Below are 21,201 nucleotides of genomic sequence, written 5' to 3'. Positions count from 1 at the left end.
TTGTAAGCAGGCAGTCGTGAGTTTGATCCCCGGTACCGATAAAAAGGAAAGACAAAAAAAAAAAAAAAAAAAAAAGCCCAGAACCCTGGTTCATCCCAAGGGTCCTGTGGTTGGAAAGCAATGAACTGACATTCCTTTGTCATTGGCAGGGACACTGGCTGCTCTTGAATACGCCTGGAGCCAGGCAGCTCACCCCCTTGCCTGGCTGCTGGGCTGATAAACGCCTCTCTCTCTGGCGACTTCTGAGAGTGCCTGCCAGGTTCCCGTCTTGGTCATCACCTTCATCCTGGCCAGAAGACCTGGCCTCAGAGGCCAAACCCATAATAGGAACCAGCCTGTGCCGCTCCCTGCTGAGCTCAGATTTTCCTCAGGCCCAGCCCAGGCCTTCTGGCAGGACACTCCTGGTGCTTCCCAGATCCCTGGCCCGGCCTCTCTCCCAGGCCCCCAGCCAGCCCCACAGCCCTGGCCCCTACTGAAGCCCCAGTGAGGTTGAAACAGATCGAGGCTTCACTAGGGCAGAGCCTGGAAACCCCACAGGACCCATCCGAGGTTTCTGCTCTGAGATGGGGTCTTCTACATAGCTCCCCTGGCCTTGAATTCAACAGCGATTTTCCTGCCTCAGCCTCCGAGTGCTAAATCCCAGTCACTCTATCTGCCTGTGGTCTACACAGCCCCAGATGCTCTCATAGCCCTGGCAGCCTCTGACCCAACAGGACTCTGACCCAGCACGTGGCCACCACCCCCACGCTGGCCTGGAGGGACAGACGGGCAGGGCCTGGCCCCGTGCCCCTCCTCCTCTGTCTGTCCACAGCCCCATGGTGGCAGCCCCTGATCAAAGCCCGGTCTCCCATCCTCTGTCCCCGTCCCGGTGACCAGCAGCACCCGTCACAGGTACAGCCTCGTGGCTGCGTGCGTGGTGGGGCAGTAGCGGGCCTGCAGCTGGGCCAGCAGTGTCTGCGGCGTGGCCTTGAAGCGCTGGCCCTGGCTCATCTTGTTCCACACGTGGGCAGCATAGGTGGCATTGAGCAGCTGCGACATCCCCTCGGGGCTGATGTCCTCGAAGTACCTCCGCCAGCCCTGCCAGGGCACGGGGTAGAAGGCCTGGCGGGGTAGGGTGGTGACCCCGCGGCAGCTGAGGCTCTGGGCCAGGCTGCGGGTGCCACACCACTTCTTGAAGACGCGCGTGAGCAGCTGGGGGCCCTGGTGGCCCCAGATCCAGCTGTTGTAGTTGGCCACGAAGTCGCGCATGCACAGCGCCAGGAACTCGTGGCGCCGCTCAAAGGCCAGGAAGGCGCCGTTGAGGACGTAGCGCGACTGGGTCCCCAGCGTGTTGCTGAGGTTCCGCAGGTTGCGCAGGACGATGAAGTCCGTGTCCAGGTAGATGCCCCCGAATTTCCACAGCAGCGCGAGGCGCGCGGCGTCCGAGGTCACCGGCAGCCGGTAGGGCTCCCAGCGCTGCCACAGGCCCGCGTGCCAGGCGGCCAGCGGGGTCCCCCGGAAGAGCGCGTCCAGGTCCAGCGGCAGCAGCTGCACATTGGGGAAGCAGCTGAGGAGCGAGATGCCCAGGTGCCTGGGCAGGGGGGCGCCGGGGTGCAGCCCCTTCATCAGCACCACCACCAGCACCTCGGGGTGCGCCCTGGCTGCCGACTCCACCGCACACATGAACAGGAAGTTGGGGTTGGTCCGCTCCGAAGTCTCCAGGAAGAATATGTTGCTGCCTGCAAATGGGGTGCTGTTGTGTGGGCCTGGAGGCCCTAGCGTGGGGCAGGGGATGTCCACAGGCAGGGTATAGAGGTAGCCTTGGTCTTTGGGGTCTCGCCCAACATGCCAGTAGATCACGATGGAGACAAAGCATGAGAGCATGAGGCCAGCGTGGAACAGGGTGCAGACCCGCTGCCTGGGGGTGCCCCGCAGCAGGGGCAGCAGGCAGTGCTGGGGCCTGGACATGGTATCCCCAGATCACGGAACTGGCCAGTCTGCAAGAGAGGGGCACCAAGATTCAGATGGGAAGACCGGCGGTCCAAGCACTCTGGGAGGCTCAGGCAGGAGGACTGCAAACTAGTTCAAACCAACCTGGGTAATTTGGTGACTCACCAATACTTCTGGCACTCAAAATAAAGAATGGGCTGGGGATGTAGCAAAATAGCCATGAGCCGGGCGTGGTGGCACATGCCTGTAATCCCAGCACTCAGGAGGTTGAGGCAGGAGGATCCTTGTGAATTCGATGCCAGCCTGAACTATGAAGTGAGTTCAATGCCAGCCTGAACTGCATAGTGAAACCCTGTCTGAAAAGGCAAAACACACAAACAATAAACAAAGCCATAGATGACAGAGAGGTCTCAGTTGGTACCGCAGAAGCTGCAGAGGCTTGGGCCAGGGTCACGCATGGTGCGCAGCTGGGGTCGAGCTTCTGCAGGGCTCATGGGAGGGGATGGCAGTGCCCCTTGGCACATGAGCAGCCTGGGGACCGACAGCCCAGGGATGGCACTGGAGGGCTGGCATCATGCGGGCAGAGGCTGAACCAGGCTGTGTCCAGGCACTTGGAGCCCCGGATGTTCATGGGGTCTCCAGTTTTGGAGGCCTCAGCCCTCAAGCACAGGCACGGAGCAGGAAGGGACGGACAGGGAGCCTGTACCAGGGTCTGTGACCTTGACCAATGTTAACAGCTTTCCATGTCCCTGTCTGGTGATGTCCCTGGTGTCGAGGGACATTCCTGTGTGCACGGGTGGCCCCGTCTTCCCACATTATGTCCACTCATTCATCCGTTACCCACCTAATAAATCATGTGAGCCCACACGTGCTGGGTTATGGTTTATATTCCAATGGCCCCCCGGGCCTCGTACAATCATGGATGTGGCCATTTGGGATTGGTTCGTGGTCTGGCACTCAGATTGGTGATGTGAGTGCCCAGGGGTGGAGCCAGCTGACAGCGTAATGGCGGGGCTGGAGGAAGGCCCGTCTCTCTCTCTCTACCCAGTTCACACTTCGCTGCAGAGGTGGCCATGAATGGCTGCACCGCCACGCCACCTTGTTGCTTGGAGCCAGCTGCGTATGGACTGAAACCTCCAAACCATAACAAATAAATCTTCCCTTCCCTAATTTTGAGTATCAGGTGTTTTATCTCAACAAAGAGAGAAAAGCAACCAACACACACCGGGTGACCTTCCCGGCCTCTGACTGTACCAGCTCCTCAGACCTCCACAGCTGCCCCGGGGACCCCACATTCACCTAGGTCACCCAGAAGGGTGAACAGACCTGAGGAGATTCTGCAGCTCACGCAGTCCCACGGCCCTCAAGTGGGAGGGCAGGGGATCCAGGCCGGTTCATGTAGCCCCATCTCCTGCGGCCAACGAGACCTTGGGGGACCAAGAGGTGCTGGTCACCTGCGTGGTATTTACCATCAACAGCAACCCAGCCAGCACAGCCCCAGTGCCTTCTGCATCCCGGTCACCTTCCTCTGACCTCAGCAGCCCAGGGCACAGTGGCATCATTTCTAGGACAGAGCCAGGAATACTGGTACCGGGGAGTTGAGGAATGAACCGGATGTGGTCTGGGTGCTACGGGGTGGGGGCAGCCACCCCAGGGCACCCTGAACCCTTCAGTGGTCTCCCCTAATCTGGGAGCCTGGGGCTGAAGCAGGTTGGCAGGTGGAGGCAGGGAACCTGGGTACCTTGCTGTTGGCACTCTGGGAGACAGTCCAGACTCAGTCACCAACCTTTTTCACTCGCAGGGGCACAGCCTTTCTGTGCCCTCTGGACACCCGTAAATCCATCTGCAAAAGATGGAGAGACCTCGGTACTGGGGCTTCCCAGCCTCCTGGGCACCAGGCCACAGTGCATCTGTTTGCTGCCCACAGGTTTGGTTTGGATCAGCTCTGGGGGGCAGGGAAGGGGGAGCCTGGGGAAACAGACGAGGGCCAGGAGTCCTTGAGCAGGGAGCTGGGCACCATCGGGCGGGATGGAGGGATCACACCCGGAGCTCAGGCAGCCAGTTCTCTCCCTCGGTGACTGCCCTGCCCACTGACTGCCTCCCCCTTGGCAGCCAGAGGGACACTTTAAAAGGACAACTCAGGGCTGGCCATGGTGGTGCGCACCTTTGGGAGGCTGAGGCAGGAGGATCACTGCAAGTTAAAGGCCCTTTTTGAGACCCTGTCTCAAAACAAAAAAGAAAAGGTTACAGTGACAGTTGTGCTGCGTAGGAGGGTGGGGTGGGATGTACACTGGAAGGGGGGGCAGACCTGGTGTCCCCTGAGCAGGGCACACAGCGGGTCCTGTCCTGCGATACATTTTTTTTTAAACTTAAATACTCACCATGGGTTCCTATCACCCTCCTCCCTGCCCTTGGGTTCGCCTGTGGCACCTTTTACTTAACTTGGGGTGCAAACCATAGCTCTGGCTCCCCACCCCTGAGCGTGGGAGAGAGGCTATTTTGGTTCTGAGCATTTTTAACCCAATGTGCGCCACCAGGAGGGTGGACAGATGGACAAATAGCAGACGGATGGCGGCTGGCCGAGAGCTCTGACTGCAGGGGGCCGCCGTGGGCAGAAAGTCCCACGTGGGCCTGCGCGTGACCCGGCCCGGTCACCTGGCTGCTGGCCGATGGCTGCTGCCGGGCTGGGCAGCACCATATTTGGCGTGGGAACCCAGGCTCGGGAAAAGAGGCTGCATGCAGGCTGCAGCCCGGCTCCCGCTGACCTCAGGCCCCAAGCATGCTCCCATCCCCTCCCCGACAGGCCTCGAGCTGAGGCGGAGCTTGGCAGGTCCTGCTGGCTTCTCCCAGCCCTCCATGGCTTCTGCTGTGAGGACCCTGAGCTGGCTGGGGCAGGAAGTGGAGGGAGAGGAGAGCGTGGGGCCGGCACAGACAGAGCCCTGCAGCTGCCAGGCATAGACATGGGAGACCTCTGGCCCCTCTGTCCTCGATGGGCTCCTGGGCCAGGCCCAGTCCCGGCCCACATGGGACCTATGAGCCCCACCTCCAGGCCAGGAACACTTGAGAAGCACACATCCTGACCTGGGCGTGATGGTGCACACCCACCCCAGAACTCAGGAGGCTGAGGCAGGAGGATTCCCTATGAGTTTAAGGCCAGCCTGGGCTAAAAGAATCAAATAGTAAAAATTCAAGCATATTTCTGATACTCAGGATAATGTGGCTCTGTTTCTCTGAATCGAATACACCTTTTTGTTGGTGCCAGGTACCTACCCTCCCCTGGCACAGGGGCACTACAGGCAAGCACTACACTGTGCCTGGGTTTCTGCACTGTGTGGTTTTGCAGGACAGTGCAGAGAGCACACACTTGGCATCTGTGCCACCCGTGGCCACCACCGAGCTCCTCACACACTGTGCCAGGGGATGCCAGCTTCCTCAGTGCCCCTCACAGGGCTCCAGAGCCACGGGACAGAAGCTTCATCTGTCCCTGAGATCACTCACAGAGCCTCGCAGGGACGGGTGGTGACAGGAAGGACAGGGGAGGGCGACACAGGTGCTGTGCCCTGCGGCTGCAGAAGAGGCCGGCGGCCCGTGTAGGCAGGCAGAAATGGCGGGCTGGGGCTGCAGCTCGTGGTGCGGTGCCTGCCTGAGTTTGATTCCCAGTCCCCCTCCTCCCAGAAAAGAAGCAAAGAAACCAATGTAGCCAACAGAACCAAAGCAGGCCTCCCGAAATATCAGGACTATAGTTTTTAATGCGAAGCAGGAAGCAGGGTGTGGTGGCACACACCTGTGATCCCTGGGCCCTGGGAGGCTGAATCAGGAGGGTCACTACGGCTTTGTTATATATATATGAGACAGGTTCTTGCTCTGTAGCCCAGGTTAGCTTCGAATTCACCCTCATCCTCCTGCCTCAGCTCCCAAGTGCTGGAATTACAGGGATGCACCGCCATGCCTGGCAGGAGGCGCCCAAATCTGAGCCCAGCTTAATGACAATTTTTTTTTTTTTTTTTTGTCTTTTTCCTTTTTATCGGTACCGGGGATCGAACCCATGACTGCCGGCTTGCAAGGCAGATGCTTATGTCGCTGAGCTAAATCCCCATCCCCTATTTTAATGACAATTTTTAATCCCAACACTCGGAAGGCTGGGCAGGAGGATTGCTTTGAGTTCAAGGCCAACATGAACTGCATGGCAAGATCCTGCCTCAAAAAGCAAAAAAGACATAAAGACTGAATGTGGGAAGGGATAGGTCTGGATATTTTGTTCACCCACCTGCCCTAGGATGCTTATCTGGACTTCACGGTGATGCTAACTAAGTATGGCATAATCTCCAATTACTGTGTGTCCCTCAGGGAGGCCTGGAGGCGTGACCACTTTCTCCTGGGCCTGGCCTCCAGCCACAGCTTCCAGGGCTTCATTTCTGCTGACTGGTCTCAAGCCCGCCTCCTCTCTGGCTGTATATTCAACTCCTGTCTGAATTAGCTGCCTTGACTGCTACCCTGGCTCTACCGCTCAAGGCCTCCAGTAGGGACAATACTCCCCGCCAGCAGGAACACAAAGGCCAGACATCTGTGGTCAGATCTCTCTCGTTAAGGAGAGGAGGTGGCTTGGTCAATTTTCAGCAAACAAATTTTGACCACTATTTTAGCCTCACGTGGTGGTACAGGCCTGTAGTCCCAGCACACGGGAGGCTGAGGCAGGAAGACTGCCAGGAAATTGAGGCCAGCCTGGGCTAGCTAAGGAGACCCTGGCTCACAAAACCGGAAACACCTGCGCCTCTAGATGGGTTCTCAAAGATGCCTCAGAACGCTGTGGAGCCCCAGTGGCTCATGGGATTCTGGACGGTACTGCACCCCTCCCCTCCCCAATCCTAGAATGAAGCTGGTCATCAGAAGAGAAAGATTAAAAAACAAAACTAAAGCACAGCAAAGCTGACCAAACAGTGCCTGGAAATTATTACCAAAATAGTCCTGCCCAAGGACCTTAGGGAAGCTCTGTATGTGGGCACAGCAGGTTCCAGTGGGAAACCAGGTTGTGCCCCATCAGTATTCAAGGTATCCGGCTCCTGCTCCACAGCGGAGGCCTTAATGCCGCTGCACCCCATGTGGGAGAGGGCAAACGCGGGGCTCCGAGCTGCGGGAGGGTCCCTGGTGGCAGGGCTGCAGGGTCAGCAGCCAGGAGCGTCTGTCCTGGGATGTGGGGCACTGGAGTCCCTTATCCATGGGCAGAAGCAAAACTGTGTGCACCAGGGGGTTCGCCCTGCCTCCCCCTTCCAGGGGCTGGAGGCCCAGGACAGGGCACAAAGGAACAGGCCTTGGCCTCCTGATGGGCATCAGCATGGTCGCCTGGGCCGAGGAGGATGGGGGCTGCTTAAGTTCCAGGCCTCAGGAAGCCGCTTGTCTTCAAAGGAAGAAAGCCAAGTTTTTTTAAAAAATGTATTTATTTATTTTTTGGTCTTTTTGAGACAGGGTCTCGCCATGCAGTTCAGGCTGTCCTTGAGCTCATTTTGTAGCCCAGGCTGGTCTCAAATTTGTAATGATCCTCCTGCCTCAGCCTCCAGAGTGCTGGGATTACAGGTGTGAGCCACCATGCCTGGAAAGACTAGAAATTTTATTGAAGGAGAGATAGCTCGGGAGACAGGAAGGGTTCCGAATGGGCTGCCTTGAACCCCATTTTTTAGAGGAGTTTTTTTTCTTTTATCGGTGCTGGGGATCAAACTCATGACTACACGCTTGCAAGGCAGGCACTTATGCCACTGAGCTAAATCCCCAGCCCCTTAGAGGAGGTTTTGTAGAGCAAAATCACAATGTGGGTACAACGTGGGCTAAAAATACGTCAACCAATAAGATAAAAGACCCTTGGGTGATCCAGAGAACAAGGCGCAGGTCTGGAAGGACGTCAGGGGGTCCTGTCTCCCACCCGGAGGGTGACGTCTGTCTGGACTTTACTGGACCAGGTGACACCCATTACAGGTTATTGCTTCTCCCGGGCAGGAAGGCGGGGAGGCCTGGCCTTGTGTCTTTATCCTGAGGGCTCGGGCAGGGGTGACTCCAGCCACAGCGGGGCTGTGCTCTCATCCTCTGTCCTGTCTGGGTCCCTGCCAAGCTCAGCTGTCCGCAGCAGGCTCATTATGAGCTAAGCCCAACAGGACTAAGCCAGGGCCGGCTGCCCCGGAGCCAGGGCAGAAGCCCAGCCACCTTGCAACTGTGGGGGGACCAGACTGCCGAGGGCCAGATCTCGGGACAGAGGTGAAAGGTTCTGGGGCTGTGGCTCAGCACACAGCGCCTGCCTGGCAGGCACAGGGCCCTGAGTTCGATTCCCAGAATAGCTACTTACCCCCACCCCAGAGAAAACCCCATTTAGCTTCATGCCCGCCTGCTGTTTACTCGCTTCCCCACTGGGTCCCGGTTTCATGGATCTTACCTGGACAGTGACACTCGTCCGTAGTGGCTGACCATGGCTCTGTCCCACCTCACGCCACCTTCCGATTTCCTATCTTTCCCCCTGGGCCCACCTCACCCTGGGGCTTTGCTCTACAAAAACCCCAGAGCAGGCGGGGTCCTCAGCAACCCAATCAGGACCCGTTTCTGACTCTGGGACGGAAGCTGTCTTTCCCCTAATAAATATATTCTGCTTTTCACCTCTGTTGTTTCTCAAATTCATTCTTGATTTTAGAGAACTCGAACTAGTATGGGACATCTAGCAGGTCGGGGGTTTCCTTCCCCTGTATCAGTAGCCATAGTAGAACACACACACACACACACACACACACACACCAGGCTCTCTAGAAGCTGGATGTGGTGGCGCAGGCCTGGCCTGTAATCCCAGCACTCAGGAGGCTGAGGCAGGAGGATCACAGCAGATCTAGGCCAGCCTGGGCTACCCAGTGAGTTCAAGGCCAGCCTAGACTCAAAGACCCTGTCTCAAAAAACCAAAAGTAAACCAAAACAAAACCATCTACAGGGAAACTCAGAAGGAAAAACCAGCTAGCTCTTTAGAGATGCAAATATCAAAGTTTCAGGATTGAAAACAAGGCCCGTTGGCAAAGGATCAAACAGACCAAAGAAACAAAAGAAACCCCAAGAGCCAAACCAAACTTTCAAGTACAATGCAGGCAGTGTCCCAGACCCGAGGGGAGGGTAACTGGGCCTTCTGGACGGGAGGTCTTGGGGTGTGGGGTGGCCAGGGGGGGTTCACACCTCAGAAGAGGCCCCGGGACAAGGCTTGGCAAAGTTTCCTTCCTTTCAACAAGCGTTTATTATGCACTTATTTCTGGCCGGATGCTTATGCTGGGTTTGTATGTTTGGCTTTTTTTTTTTGAGTACCAGGAATCAAACTCACCACCTCGTGCTTGCCAGGCAGGCCCTTGTGCCACTGAGCTACATCCGCAGCCCCCTTTTTTTCTGAGACAGGGTCGCACTTTGTAGTTCACGCTGCCCTTGAACTCACTGTGTAGTCCAGGCTGGCCTCCAATTTGCAGCAATCCCTCTGCCACAGCCTGGAAATGCTGGGATTACAGACCTGTGCCACCACACCTTGCAGGAAAATTTTCTTAGTTATGTCTGGAATCCAGAAGCCATAGAGAAAAGAGGAATTGGCTGAGTGTGGTGGCCCATGCCTGTAATCCCGGCACTCTGGAGGATGAGGCAGGAGGGTTGCCAGCCTGGGCTATGTAATGAGTTCCACACCAGCCTGGACTACATAGTAAGACCCTGTTTTAAAAGAATAAACAAAACAGAAGTTTCAGGTGGCAATTTCACACTGCCCCTGGGAAGCCAAACCCTTCCCTGCCAGCTGGAGGAAGAGGTGGCCTCAGAGAGAAAACACAGGTGCTCCCGGGACTGCCCGCTGCTGGGGTGCTGCTGAAAGCCTCCTGATCTCCCGGTACCCTCAGAGCGCCAGGCTGGGTATATCAACTCCGTGCCTAACAGTGGTAATTCGAGTTTGGACACGGTTTGCAATGCAGACAGGGGTTCCCAGATTAATTACCACTTTTGATCCCAGCCCTGTGGGCAGGGTGGGGACTGAGCTCAGCCTCCGTCCCCACGGTGACCTCCGAACGTGGGCAGCAGGCAGTGAGCGGCACTGGAGGCCGGCACGGTGCTCGCAGTATCAGCGTTGTTATCCACTCCACTTCTGTATGTGGCTTCTCTAATCTCTCGCTACTGCAAACAGACCTGGCAGGAGGTCGATGCTCAGAGGGGGAACGTGTGCCTTGGTCACCTTGGCAGCCCAGGCGCTGGGCAGGAGGGAGGGCTACCCCATCACTGCTGAGTTAGCGCCCGACGGGACCTGGTGAGGGTTCCCGGCGGCCCCCCAGGTACTCAGGAGAGGACCCCGGTCCTGCACTTCTCTGTCATTTCCTGAGAACTCCACTCCAGGGAAGGCAGAAGGACAAGTGGCAGGCAGTGCCCTTCATCAGCTGGGCAAGGCTGGCGGCGGAAACATCCATGGCCGGGCACCGGAAAGCCAGGCTCGCGTTTCCTCTCTTTGAAAGAACGGTCTCAGGGCGCTTTGCGCTCTCAGTCCTGAGTGCACTTAGATTAAAGTAGGGCTGGGGCCAGGAGAGTGCAGGGGTGAGGCAGAGCCACAGAGGAGCCAATTTACAGACTGCACAGCACAGGTTTACATCAGTTAGTGGCCGTGACTATGCTGATGCTGCCTGTCGCCCGGGGAGCCTGCTGGGCTCAGTAGCCCGGACTGTCTGTGCCTGCCTGCCTCTCCCAGGTGACGCATGGGTCAGCCAGCTGCGTCCGGATGTACCACTTGTGTTTTCCCTACCTAGAAAAACACACACAGCTTCCCAGCTTGCTCCAAGGACTCCATGTCTGGGACTCTACCTGCCCCACTCAGCCGCCCTCCTCTCCTTCCCGGGATGCCCCGACCGAGCCTGCTGCACAACGCAGGACTTAATTCATGTACCCGTCATGTAACGAACTGCCGCCAGCCCTGCACTTCCTGCAAACTGCATTGAAACTGAACCCCAAGCTGACTCGCGGCTGGTGATTTGGACTCCGTGATAGTTTGCCCAGCTTTCCAGACACCTCGGTACTGGCTTCCCGCAACTTGGGGGCCACCAGCGTGGCCCACCCCACTCAGTGTATTTATTGTGACTTGTTGGGGCTGTCCGGAGCTCTCTGGGGACACACGTTGGTCTGTGCCAGGTGGGGACAAACCCCAGGGGTGGGGAGATGAGGCAGCTGGCATGCTGGGGCCACTGGAGCCTGACTTGCCAGGACATGAGGGTGGTGAGCCCAGGGCTTCTCATATGAAAGCTGCCTTCCAGGTCCCACTGGTGAGGGACCCAGCAGTTCTGAGGCCACTGCAACAAAGGCAGGGGACAAAGACACTCACAATTTATACCTTGCTCTTTTTTTTTTTGAGGCAGTCTCACTATGCGGTCAGGCTGGCTTGAACTCTTCTCTTGATGTATCCCAGGCAGGCCTCGAACTTGCAGAGATCCTCCTGCCTCAGCCTCCACAGACACTAGCACTACAGGCCTTCTCTACCACACCCAGCATAGATCATTCATCCTGAAGTGCAGCCATCTCCCAGGCCCCACAGATATACCCGGCTCCCCTCTGCAGGCCACACCCTGTTTCTGGGCTGAGGGCTTTCACTGTCTGCCTAGTTAACCCCTTTCTGTCGCCCACAGATGCACCCTGAAAACCTTCTGTGATGGCAGTCAGCACACCTGCAACCTAATTCTGCAGGCTGGGTAGTTTAGGGGCTTCTGAGGACAGCTGTCCATTAACAGGGACACCTGTCCAGGGGCCAGTGGCCAGACCCAGGCTGGTCTAGCACTAATAGGTGTGTGCCGGTCAGCAAACCCAGCCACATACTCTATCTAAGGGCCTCGAGTGCCAAGCCCGTTGGTATCCTGGGCACCCTGGCCTGTCCCTCTCCCGCGGACGCTGAGGGACACAGAGCCTGGGGCCCCCCAACGCTGTCCCTGCCCTGTGACTCAGGTGTGCCAGCTTCTGATGTCCCCCTTTCCTGTCCTGACACTGGAAACTTCGTTCCTATCTTTGGCTTTTACAAGTAACACCACGATGACGGCTGTCATTTCTGTCTCTTGCGTGCCTGCCCTCTCCCCAGGAGTGACACCTGTGATCACATACACGGCCCGTGCTGCTGGTGAGCTGAGACGTCTGCTCCCAGGGTGAGTGACGTGCATTAAAACTCATGGGCAGGTGAGAGCCACGAGATCTCAAGAACATCAAGGGCCCGCAGGGTACAGTCCCTGGTCAGCAGTGTCCACACACTCCCTTGCTCAATCCTTCTGATTCCCACATGGCAGATCCTGCTGGTTATTTTATTTTACTTACTTTTGATTTTTCAAGATAGGGTCTCACTATACATGTAGTCCAGGCTAATGTTGAATTCACAAGAGATCCTCCTGCCTCAGCCTCTCATATACCGGTGTGCCTCTCATATACAGGTGTGCACCACCACGCTCAGCTTCCTCTCCTTGTTAACTAGTGTTTAAGAGTTGAGGAACCACAGGCAAGATGTGGAACTGACCAGGCTGGTCAGCAGAGGGACAGAATTAGCACATATGGTGACCCAATCTCATGAAGACAAGAAAACTTTTAAGAGGTGCTGAGGGGATGTAGCTCAGTTTAGATTCACTTCCCGGGGTGGGGTGGGGTTTCACAAGAGCAGCGGGCAGGACAGAGACCAGGAGGCTGGAAAGGGAGGGAGGAGGGGAGAGGGCGCCAGCAGCAGGCTGGAGGGTCCACTCTGGCTCTGTGGCCCAGCAGTGTTCCTGTCTGCAGCGTCTCAGTGGCATGGACAGCTAAGTTAGATAGACTGTTACGGGATAAACCCGGGGACTGGTACTCTAAACCGCCGTCCACCACCTTGATACCCTGGTCACCTTGAGGAAGCCGGAGCCACTACCCCAACCCCCTACAGGCAAAGGCCCTATTTCAGCTTGCTACACGCGTGACTCTTTCCCTATTGGATCCCGATTTAATCAATCTTCCCTCAGCAATTACACTTGGAATCTTATTGGCCGACCACAGTTCTGTCCCGCCTCATGCCCACCTTGCAAGTTCCCATGGTTTCCCCACCTTGGACCCGCCTCACCTCATAGTTTTGCTCTATGAAGAACCCTAGAAAAGGCGGGTCCTCGGCAACCTGCTCGGCACCCCTTCTGTCTCTCTGTGGGACAGAAGCTTTCTCTCAATAAACAGATTCTGCTCTTAACCTCCGTTGTTCCTAAAATTCATTCTTTGATTTTGGAGAACAGGAACTCGGACCATGTATCTGGCAGATCGGAGGTTTCTTTCCCCTGTGCCATGTAGAGGTCTCCCACTGAGGTCAACACTCAGAGGTAACAGTTTGCTTTGTTTTGTTTGTTTGTTTTTCACAAACTCTGGCCTGGGACTTGTTTAGGTAACAAATTTGTGTGCTTCCAATTTTGCTTTGTTTTTGACCTTTGCTTATAATTGCCCTGCCCCTCGGGCAGTTTTGTTAAAATAATGACAAACCTAAGCTTATCAGGTTATGATACTTCTTTAACAGGACATTCTGACTCCTGCATTGTTCCTGCCCATGTTGCATTTAAATTAGTTACTAGATTTCCTGGAACTCCTTGCTCAGCTTTGGACAAGCAGTGCCAGAGAGGGTAACGTTAGAACACCCCTCACAGACTTTAATATAAACTCCTGTAAAATGGGTCTTCTTCAATAAAATCAAGTTCAGACTGAGAAAATATACATGCCCAGAATGAAACACGGACTCCTTCCCCCAGTGAAATGACACCAGGCCGGTGGCCGTTCTTACAACCTGGAGGACAGGTTTCCTGGGGACAGACTGGCCCTGATCCCCCTCTGCGCTCTGGAGGAAATGTCCAGCCTGTTCTGCTTCAATTTCCTTTCTTTGGCGTTTCTTGTAACTTTTCCTGTCCCTTTGAGCTTTCATTTTTAGGCAGTAGAATTAGAAAGGACTCTGGACTGTTCCAAGCTTTATTTAAGCCCATGAAAATGAGTGTTTGCTAACACCGAAGACAGGGGAGTCATCTCAGATAAAGGACACAGGCTCGTCTCTGGGTCAGAGGAGACACTGGTATTTTGCCCACCCGTAGGACACACGTGAAAGCCATGCCCAGCTCAGTGTTCTGGACAAATCTGCAGAGATGGAACCTGAGACACTGTGGAAAGAGCCGCCTTCCAAAAGCAACACAGGCATGGGATGGGTTTAGCCTAAGGGAGGCTCTGAGGCCTTGGGTTATATGCATGGGATTGTAAACTTAAGGAGCAGTAGGTAATGATCTTGCTCAGGCCTTAACTATCCCTTGGAGAACTCTGACAAATGGTAGTTACTCTGTCAGCTAGTTAAACCCTCTCAGAGCAGGGCCACTTGTTTTTTAGGTACCAGAACTCAAACTCAGGGCTATGTGCTTGCCAGGCAGGCGCTGTACCATTGAGCTATATCCCCAGCCCACAGCTGCCCACTCTTAAAGCAGAGGACAGGTTTCCCCAGCATCTCTCAGGTGGATCCCCACTGAAGCCAAGCCCAGTGGAATGCTGACCAGACAAACAGCTGGGTTCCTTGGAGACTGACCTTTGCTTTTGTGCACCAACAGAAACTGAGAACTGGCCAGGACACCCACAGGCTCCTGACCTTAGAAAAATCCCCACTTATCTATCAGACTTATCTCTCTGCTAGTAACCTAGCAGCTCCCTAAACTTTTCAGTGGATTTTAAAATCAGTTAGAGATTAGGCTGAGACAGCATTCACAACTGCTTACCTTTCACAGCGTGGGATGGGGGATGATCTGCATTTGTGCCTTACATATGTTAATTAGGAATAAATAGCCTTTGCTTTTATGTATTCATAAAAAAATGCTGTGACGGCTGGGGATTTAGCTCAACGGCATAAGCACCTGCTTTGCAAGCAGGCAGTTGTGAGTTCGATCCCTGGTACAGATAAAAATGAAAAAGACAAAAAAAAAAAAAAAATGCTGTGCCTTTGCAGAACTGTGATTTTAAATAAAATAGGGTATCCTCCTGTTGCTAGGAATGGTAGGGGGCTCGCTGCAGGACGAAGAGTCTGGAGAGTTTTTTGCCCCAGTGCTTGGGCAAGGCTCCTCCAGCTGTTTCGTGGGTCTCCAGAGGCGAGTTCCTATACAGCCTGAGAAGTCTCTGACCGCCTCCAACTCTCCTTCACCCATCTCCCCTTCCAGTGAACAAAAGCAACAGCTTATTACAAAGTTACATTTCCTTCTTTGAACTTTCCTGTCACAGTAACTTGTGCTTAAAAACCAAGTTCCCGGTTATCAGGGGAGATAAACATACACCGCAGTCTGAGGGTGGATGGCTGGTCACTTTCTGTCTTCTGTTCTCTCCAGATGGCATCCACGGGCCCTGGAGTAGAATCAACTCAAGGACACTAGCAAACAGAAGTGAGGGGACACCTAGTTCTTTCTTTTTGCGTACATAGGTAGCTTATTATCAAAATCTTTCACTCTTTTGCAGTGCATGCTGAAGCACTGGGGAATGCTGGACCCTCACAAAACAGCCGTTAGTATTTCTCTGCACACTGTGTGGCCCTCGTACCGCCGAAGCCAAACTGGGACACAGACGTAAGAATTCATCGTGATGCCATTTTACAGCTGGAGTCACACTGACATAAGAGAAGGAAGCTCCCAGCCTGCTGCTGTACGTCCGGGAGGAGTTCGTGTTCTCTAAGACTGAAGAATGAATTGTAGGAACAACTGAGGTTAAGAGCAGAATCTATTTATTGAGAGAAAGAAAGCTTCTGTCTGAGGGGGGTCAGAAGGGGTCCCGAGAGGGTTGCCAGGGACTCTGTCTTTTCTAGGGACTTTTAGAGAGCAAAACCACACAGTGAGGTGGATTCAAAATGTGAACTTGGGGCCGGGGATTTGACTCAGCGGCATAAGTGCCCGTCTGGCAAGATTGATCATGCGTTCGATCCCTGGTACCCCCAAAAAAGTGAACTTGGCAAGGTGGGCCAAGTGGGACAGAACCATGGTCAAACAGTAGGATTAATCGCTCAGTAAACCTGATTAAACTGGGGGTCAGTGGGGAAGCCAGTCACACAGCAAGCAGGCACTCAAAGACCAGTGACTTCCCCTCTGGCTTCCTCAGGGTGACAGACACAGATGTAGACTCGCAGTCCTGGGATGTGGGTGTATCAGCTTGACCTTTTGTCTTGAAGTCTGGCCACAGCCGGAGGCGTGGTCTCCTCCCAGGTTGCAGGCTTCTGGCTTCCTGGCCTGGCTCCTTCCAGGGCCCAGCGCTGTTGTTTTGGGCCTCAGCTGCCCGTAACAACACCATCAAAAACAGGAAAAGGGGTCAACACTGTCCCATGGTCAGACTCTCTTTACAGTAAGAAGAAATACTCATTATTTATGTTCAAAGTGTAAATGTAGCCACAGGAGGGCCAGGCGTCCTGACCCAGGCACCCACTACTCAGGACCAGCCAGCTCCTCTCCACCCTTGGGAGCCCAAGGAGAAGCGGTGTCCATCACAGCCTCCATCACAGCCTCGCCCACCAGTCCTGAGCCTGAGGGTCCCCTTCCCCGTTTCCAGGGCTCCGAGTGCCTGCAGGACCCAGCCTACCCTTACGAGCTCCTCCAGGGCACTGGCCTTTACAGGAAGCACACGGACTGACTGTCCAGAATTCACGAGCTTTTTTCTCTCCGCCACTTACAACAGATAAAGTTAGACCTTGGAAAACTTTCAAATGACCCTGGTAAGTACATTGAGGTCCCTAGAGGACATGCTCGGACTATGAGCTGGACTGGAAAGATGTGATACCAGTGCTTTTAAATCCAACATCGACGTGCAGTGAGAGGCCAGAGCATTGCAAGCTGCTGTCGCCGTGGGAGAGGAGCATCCTTCTCTTCTATTTTAGAAAGCAGAAGACGGAGCCACCGGTTCCCACCAGAGCCCAAGCCGTCCCTACCAAGACCCCTACTGGCCTAGCAACCGGATGGCAGATTGGAATAGGAAACATTTCCAGACATGAAGAGCTAAAAACCATAAAACTAACTCATTCAAATATTTTAACTTATCAGCTCTTCAACAAGAAAAAGAGGGCCTTCCCTTTGCCTTCTTAGAGCGTTTACAAGAGGCAATGATAAAGCATACTTCCCTGGACCCTGATTCCATAGAGGGACAAATTATTCTTAAAAATAAGTTTATTACGCAGTCAGCCTCAAACATTAGAAAAAAGCTATAAATGGCTTTTGCCCCAGATGGTTCACTGACACTCTAGTACAAGTTGCCTCCTCAGATTTTATAACCGTGGGGGATTTAGCTCAGCGGCATAAGCACCTGCCTTGCAAGCAGGTGGTCGTGAGTTCAATCCCCGGTACCGATTAAAAAAAAAAAAAAAGATTTTATAACCGTGACGAGGAAGGACTGAAGAGAAAACAGAGAGATGGGGACAAAGAACTGCCTTGGTTGCAGCGTTGAGAGAAACAGACCCTGGCTGGGGACGTAGCTCAGCGGCACAGCGCCTGCCTGGCCAGAGCAAGGTCCTGAGTTCAATTCCTGGTACAAAACCCCCACAAAAACAAACGAGAGAAACAGACCCTACATCTGATTCTCAGGGCTCCAAGAAAAGCTTGACAACTACACTCACCGCCACCACTGGCCACAAGCCAGGTCACCATAAGAGGGACTCCCCAGGGGGCCCCGGGGCCACGCCCTGACTTCCAGGGTGACCACTGGAGGTCCACCGCCCTCTGAGGCCCTGGCCTCAAACTCCAGACCCATGCTATCAGCTGGCCCACAGGACTGCAGGGCCCGGGCACTCTCTGCCCTCTCGGTCTGGATGGCCTGTCATCTCCACGGAGGGCCCTGGGTAATCACGGGTAATCACGACTACAGAGGGCAGAGAAGCCAGCCCGTGGCACAAGCTCATTTGCTGCGATGGGAACACTAAGTACTCTGGTTCGATCACTGTGTGGTGTACTCATATCCAATTATCATACTGTACCTCATAAATCAGAGCACCCGGCACCCTGGGACTCAGTGGACTGCATTACTGGAGTCCAGAGTGTGACCTGGGGGGGGGGGGCAGGAAGGCTGAGACTCCCGGTGGGAGCCAGGCCGGTGGGGCTCTGTCTCTGCCTCACACACAGCGAGGAGTGGACGGCCACCCTGTGTCCCTGCGCCTGGCACCTGGGTGCCACGAGCCCCCCCAACACCAGGCATAGCATATATAGGTGTGGACCCCGAGGCTGTGACACTCCTGCCTGGACCCGGTGGCCCTGCTGGGATGGATCCAGAAGGACATGAGGAGGCGGAGATGGAGGACAGCAGCCAAGAGCAAGATGCTGGGTGGAGCCCTCCCCGAACCTGCCAGAAATGGGCAGGAGAGGAAGTGACCACAGGGCTGGTGGCTGTGATTGGTAGGGAGCCGGCCTGGAGCTCAGCTCAGTGACCCTCAAGAGGACACTTCCTGCCCCTAGGGTCTGTCACCTCACCAGAATGGCACCACTGCCACCTCCCAGGGAAGAGGACTGGGGGGGGGCAGTATGATGAACAGCCCTGCCCAGGAGGGGCCCAGGGAGCTGGAGACCTCCCAGCCCCTGCTCGGGCTGCTTTGCTTGCTTAGGTCCCTGGGGCAGCTGGTGTTGTCCCCACCCCGGTCCCCTGGGACCTCAGTCCCGGAACCTCCTCCCTCCTCTGAGGCCCAGCCCAGCTCCTTCCCATCAGCAAAGAAAACGGCCAAGTACAAATGCAAAAGCCTGAGCCACAGTGCGTGCAAACACACACACACACACACACACACACACACACACACACACACACACAGGGCGCGCTCCCCGAGATCCAGTTTGCTTGGCTCTGGGAAGTGCTTGGAAATGCACCCCCGGAGCTGAGGCAGTGAGTGTGCAGCCAGGAAGTGTGCAAGGTGCTCACACTGGCTCTGCAGAGCCAGCAGGCTCCTCACTCCTGAGCCCAGATGCAGGCCAGGGAGTGGGTGGCTAAAGGATGCAGGAATTCAGTGCTGCCTTCCCCTCCTCGGATACAAAAGCCCTCAGGTACTCCTGTCATTGATGCCTGGGCACCTTGGATTTCTGCCAGCCAAAAGGCCCTCACCGCCAGGCATGGTGGTCACCTCAGCACTGGGGGAGGCTGAGGCAGGAGGCTCACAATTTCCGGTTCTTTCGGGACAATTTAGAGGACTAAAGAAGTGCTGAGGTGGAGCTCAGGGGTACCGCGTTCGGGGTTTGATTCCCCAGTTTTAAAAAAGCCCTTTCTTTTTCTGACTCAGCCTGTGGCACTGTATTATTGACCACAGAAAGCTGGCTGAGAGCACACCTGGCACCTGCATTTGCATCTCTACCAAGGTTGCTCCGAGGCACCAGGAGGAACTTGTGAAACTTTTCCCCTGGAGACCTCAGGGCCGGTGACTTTCCTGCACCTCCGGCTGTGCAGTGGAGTCCGGGGTGCAGGGCAGGCAGACGCCCAGCACTGGCCCATCTCAGAGCGGTGAGAGAGAGGCTGGGAGGGAGCTGGTCTTTGTTATTCTTTCCCATTTTGTTTTTCATTTGCTTGTTTTGTCTTTTTGAGACAGGGTCTCACTATGCCGTTTGGGGCTGGCCTGGAGCTCACTTTTGGTGACTTCCTGCCTCAGCCTCTCAGCGCACACCAGGCTTCAGGGCCTCCCATCCCAGGCAGCAGTCCCTGGGTAGGGCTGGTGGTTGCCAGGATATAATTATGGGCTCCACAAAGAAGCATCTTAAATATCAAAGGAGAACTCTTAACTAAACTCGATGCAACAAGGTTTAAGCACTGAAGTACACAGAACAGGACAGGTGGGGGAGGCAGGGGTGTGTGCAGAGGCCGAGGCAGGAGGCCACAAATTCGAGGCCAGCCTGGGCTCCAGAGTCAGCCTCAACTACACAGCAAGACGGTGTCTCAAAAAACCAAAGGAAAGAAATAGGGGCCCTGGTAGGGAGACATTCTGTCGGGCCTTAACCCAGCCGGTCCCCACTAAAGACAGGGGAGCACCCTTCGCCAGCCACAGTGCACCTCAGACCCGAGCCTGGCTGCAAGGGCAGAGGGCCCTACCTGGGGGGGCGGGGAAGACCCCAGGGAGCTCACAACCTCCAGAGAGGAGGCCTCTGGACCGTGGGAAGGGGCACTTCGGGGTTTGTTCCCTGAGCCGGGCTTTCCATGCCACATCAGGGCGTCAGTGACCCAGGCTGGCATCTCTGCAGCCACCTCTCCTTTTCTGAAACTTTGGCCCTGGGTTTGAGGGCTTCCCTTTGCAGCTCCCACCTGGTGATAAAGTCCCTGCTGCTATGCCTGGGTGTGGTCTGGACCCTGCCTGTGGCTCCCAGAACGCGGCTGCCCTATTGTTTGCATACGGCGACAAACAGCAAGCTGTGGGACAGTATGGGAAGGACAGAACAGGTCTCACTGTATGGTCTGGGCCGGTCTTGATCTGGAGATCTTCCTGCCTCAGCCTCCCCAAGTGCTGACCTGAGATTACAGCCCCTGCGCTCCCCTCCAGCCTAGGCAGGAGATGCCTCTTTAATCCTTTCTCGGAGCCAAAGGCCCCTCGGAATCCGTGGAGAAGGCGGGAAGTTCTGCTCCCAGGTGACAGATAAGGACACTGAGGCACCGGCTGGCCTGGCAGAAAGCAGGGTACCTCCGGGGGCGCCTCTTCCCTCCCGCGGGCTGCACCTGGACCTCAGCTTCTCACCTGGCGCGGTGAGGAGCGACAGCCCGGGTGTCCCCCTCCCGCGGGGCCCCGCGTCACCCCCGGAGTCACCGCCCCTCCCCCCCCCGGGACCCACGAACCTGACCTGGGCCGGGGCTCGGGGCGCAGCTGCTGCTCGGGCGGGTAGCCCGGTCCCCGGAGCCGGAACGCGACCTCCGTCTGCGCGGGCGCAGCTCGGTCCCGCTGCCCGCAGCGCCGCCCGGGGCTGGGCGGGGTCAGCGCGCCCCGCCCGCACCCCCTCCCCGCCCACCCGCCCGCCCGCGAGGCAGCAGGCTGGGGACCGGAGCCAGCAGCCCGCGGCCTGCGCCCTGGCCTCGCCCGCCTCGCAGCCTTCTCTTTCCAGGCCGGGTCTCCCAGACGGGGCTCAAACTGGCGACCCTCCTGCCTCGGCCTCGCACGGTGCTGGGATGAGGGCCGGCGGCTTCTCGCTTTTTGACCCAGGAAAACCGAGCCCCTCTGTGAGCTCCTCCCGTCCCCTTCCCGGCCCCCTCCCTGCTGACCTGTCCTTTTCTCCTTCTGCCCATTTTTCCTAAAATCCTCTCCAAACCGAAGCACTGGGGAGG

General features: G+C 55.9%; 2 protein-coding genes across 2 annotated transcripts in view; both read right to left on the bottom strand.

Moving 5' to 3' along the window:
* A4galt (alpha 1,4-galactosyltransferase (P1PK blood group)) overlaps positions 1–20,759 on the bottom strand; it is a 29,420-nt gene extending 8,661 nt beyond the window's left edge. Inside the window, exon 1 of the mRNA XM_063243666.1 lies at positions 1–20,759. This exon is cut by the window's left edge and continues 8,661 nt beyond it. Within this exon, the coding sequence (XP_063099736.1) occupies positions 886–1,947 (1,062 nt within the window). The 5' untranslated portion in view covers positions 1,948–20,759 and the 3' untranslated portion in view covers positions 1–885.
* LOC134474832 (collagen alpha-1(I) chain-like) overlaps positions 2,799–21,201 on the bottom strand; it is a 21,298-nt gene continuing 2,895 nt past the window's right edge. Inside the window, exons 2-4 of the mRNA XM_063243670.1 lie at positions 20,719–21,201; positions 3,716–3,772; positions 2,799–3,356 (exon numbers count right to left, since the gene is read on the bottom strand). Of these exons, the coding sequence (XP_063099740.1) occupies positions 3,274–3,356; positions 3,716–3,772; positions 20,719–21,201 (623 nt within the window). The 3' untranslated portion in view covers positions 2,799–3,273. The remainder of the gene's footprint in view (positions 3,357–3,715; positions 3,773–20,718) is intronic.

The sequence above is a fragment of the Cavia porcellus genome, unplaced genomic scaffold (assembly GCF_034190915.1).
Source record: "Cavia porcellus strain 051 isolate PalLab524CR breed Dunkin Hartley unplaced genomic scaffold, mCavPor4.1 scaffold_40, whole genome shotgun sequence".
Taxonomy (NCBI): domain Eukaryota; kingdom Metazoa; phylum Chordata; class Mammalia; order Rodentia; family Caviidae; genus Cavia; species Cavia porcellus.
Note: the sequence above shows the minus strand (reverse complement) of the source record. Positions and strands in the feature narration are given on the sequence as shown.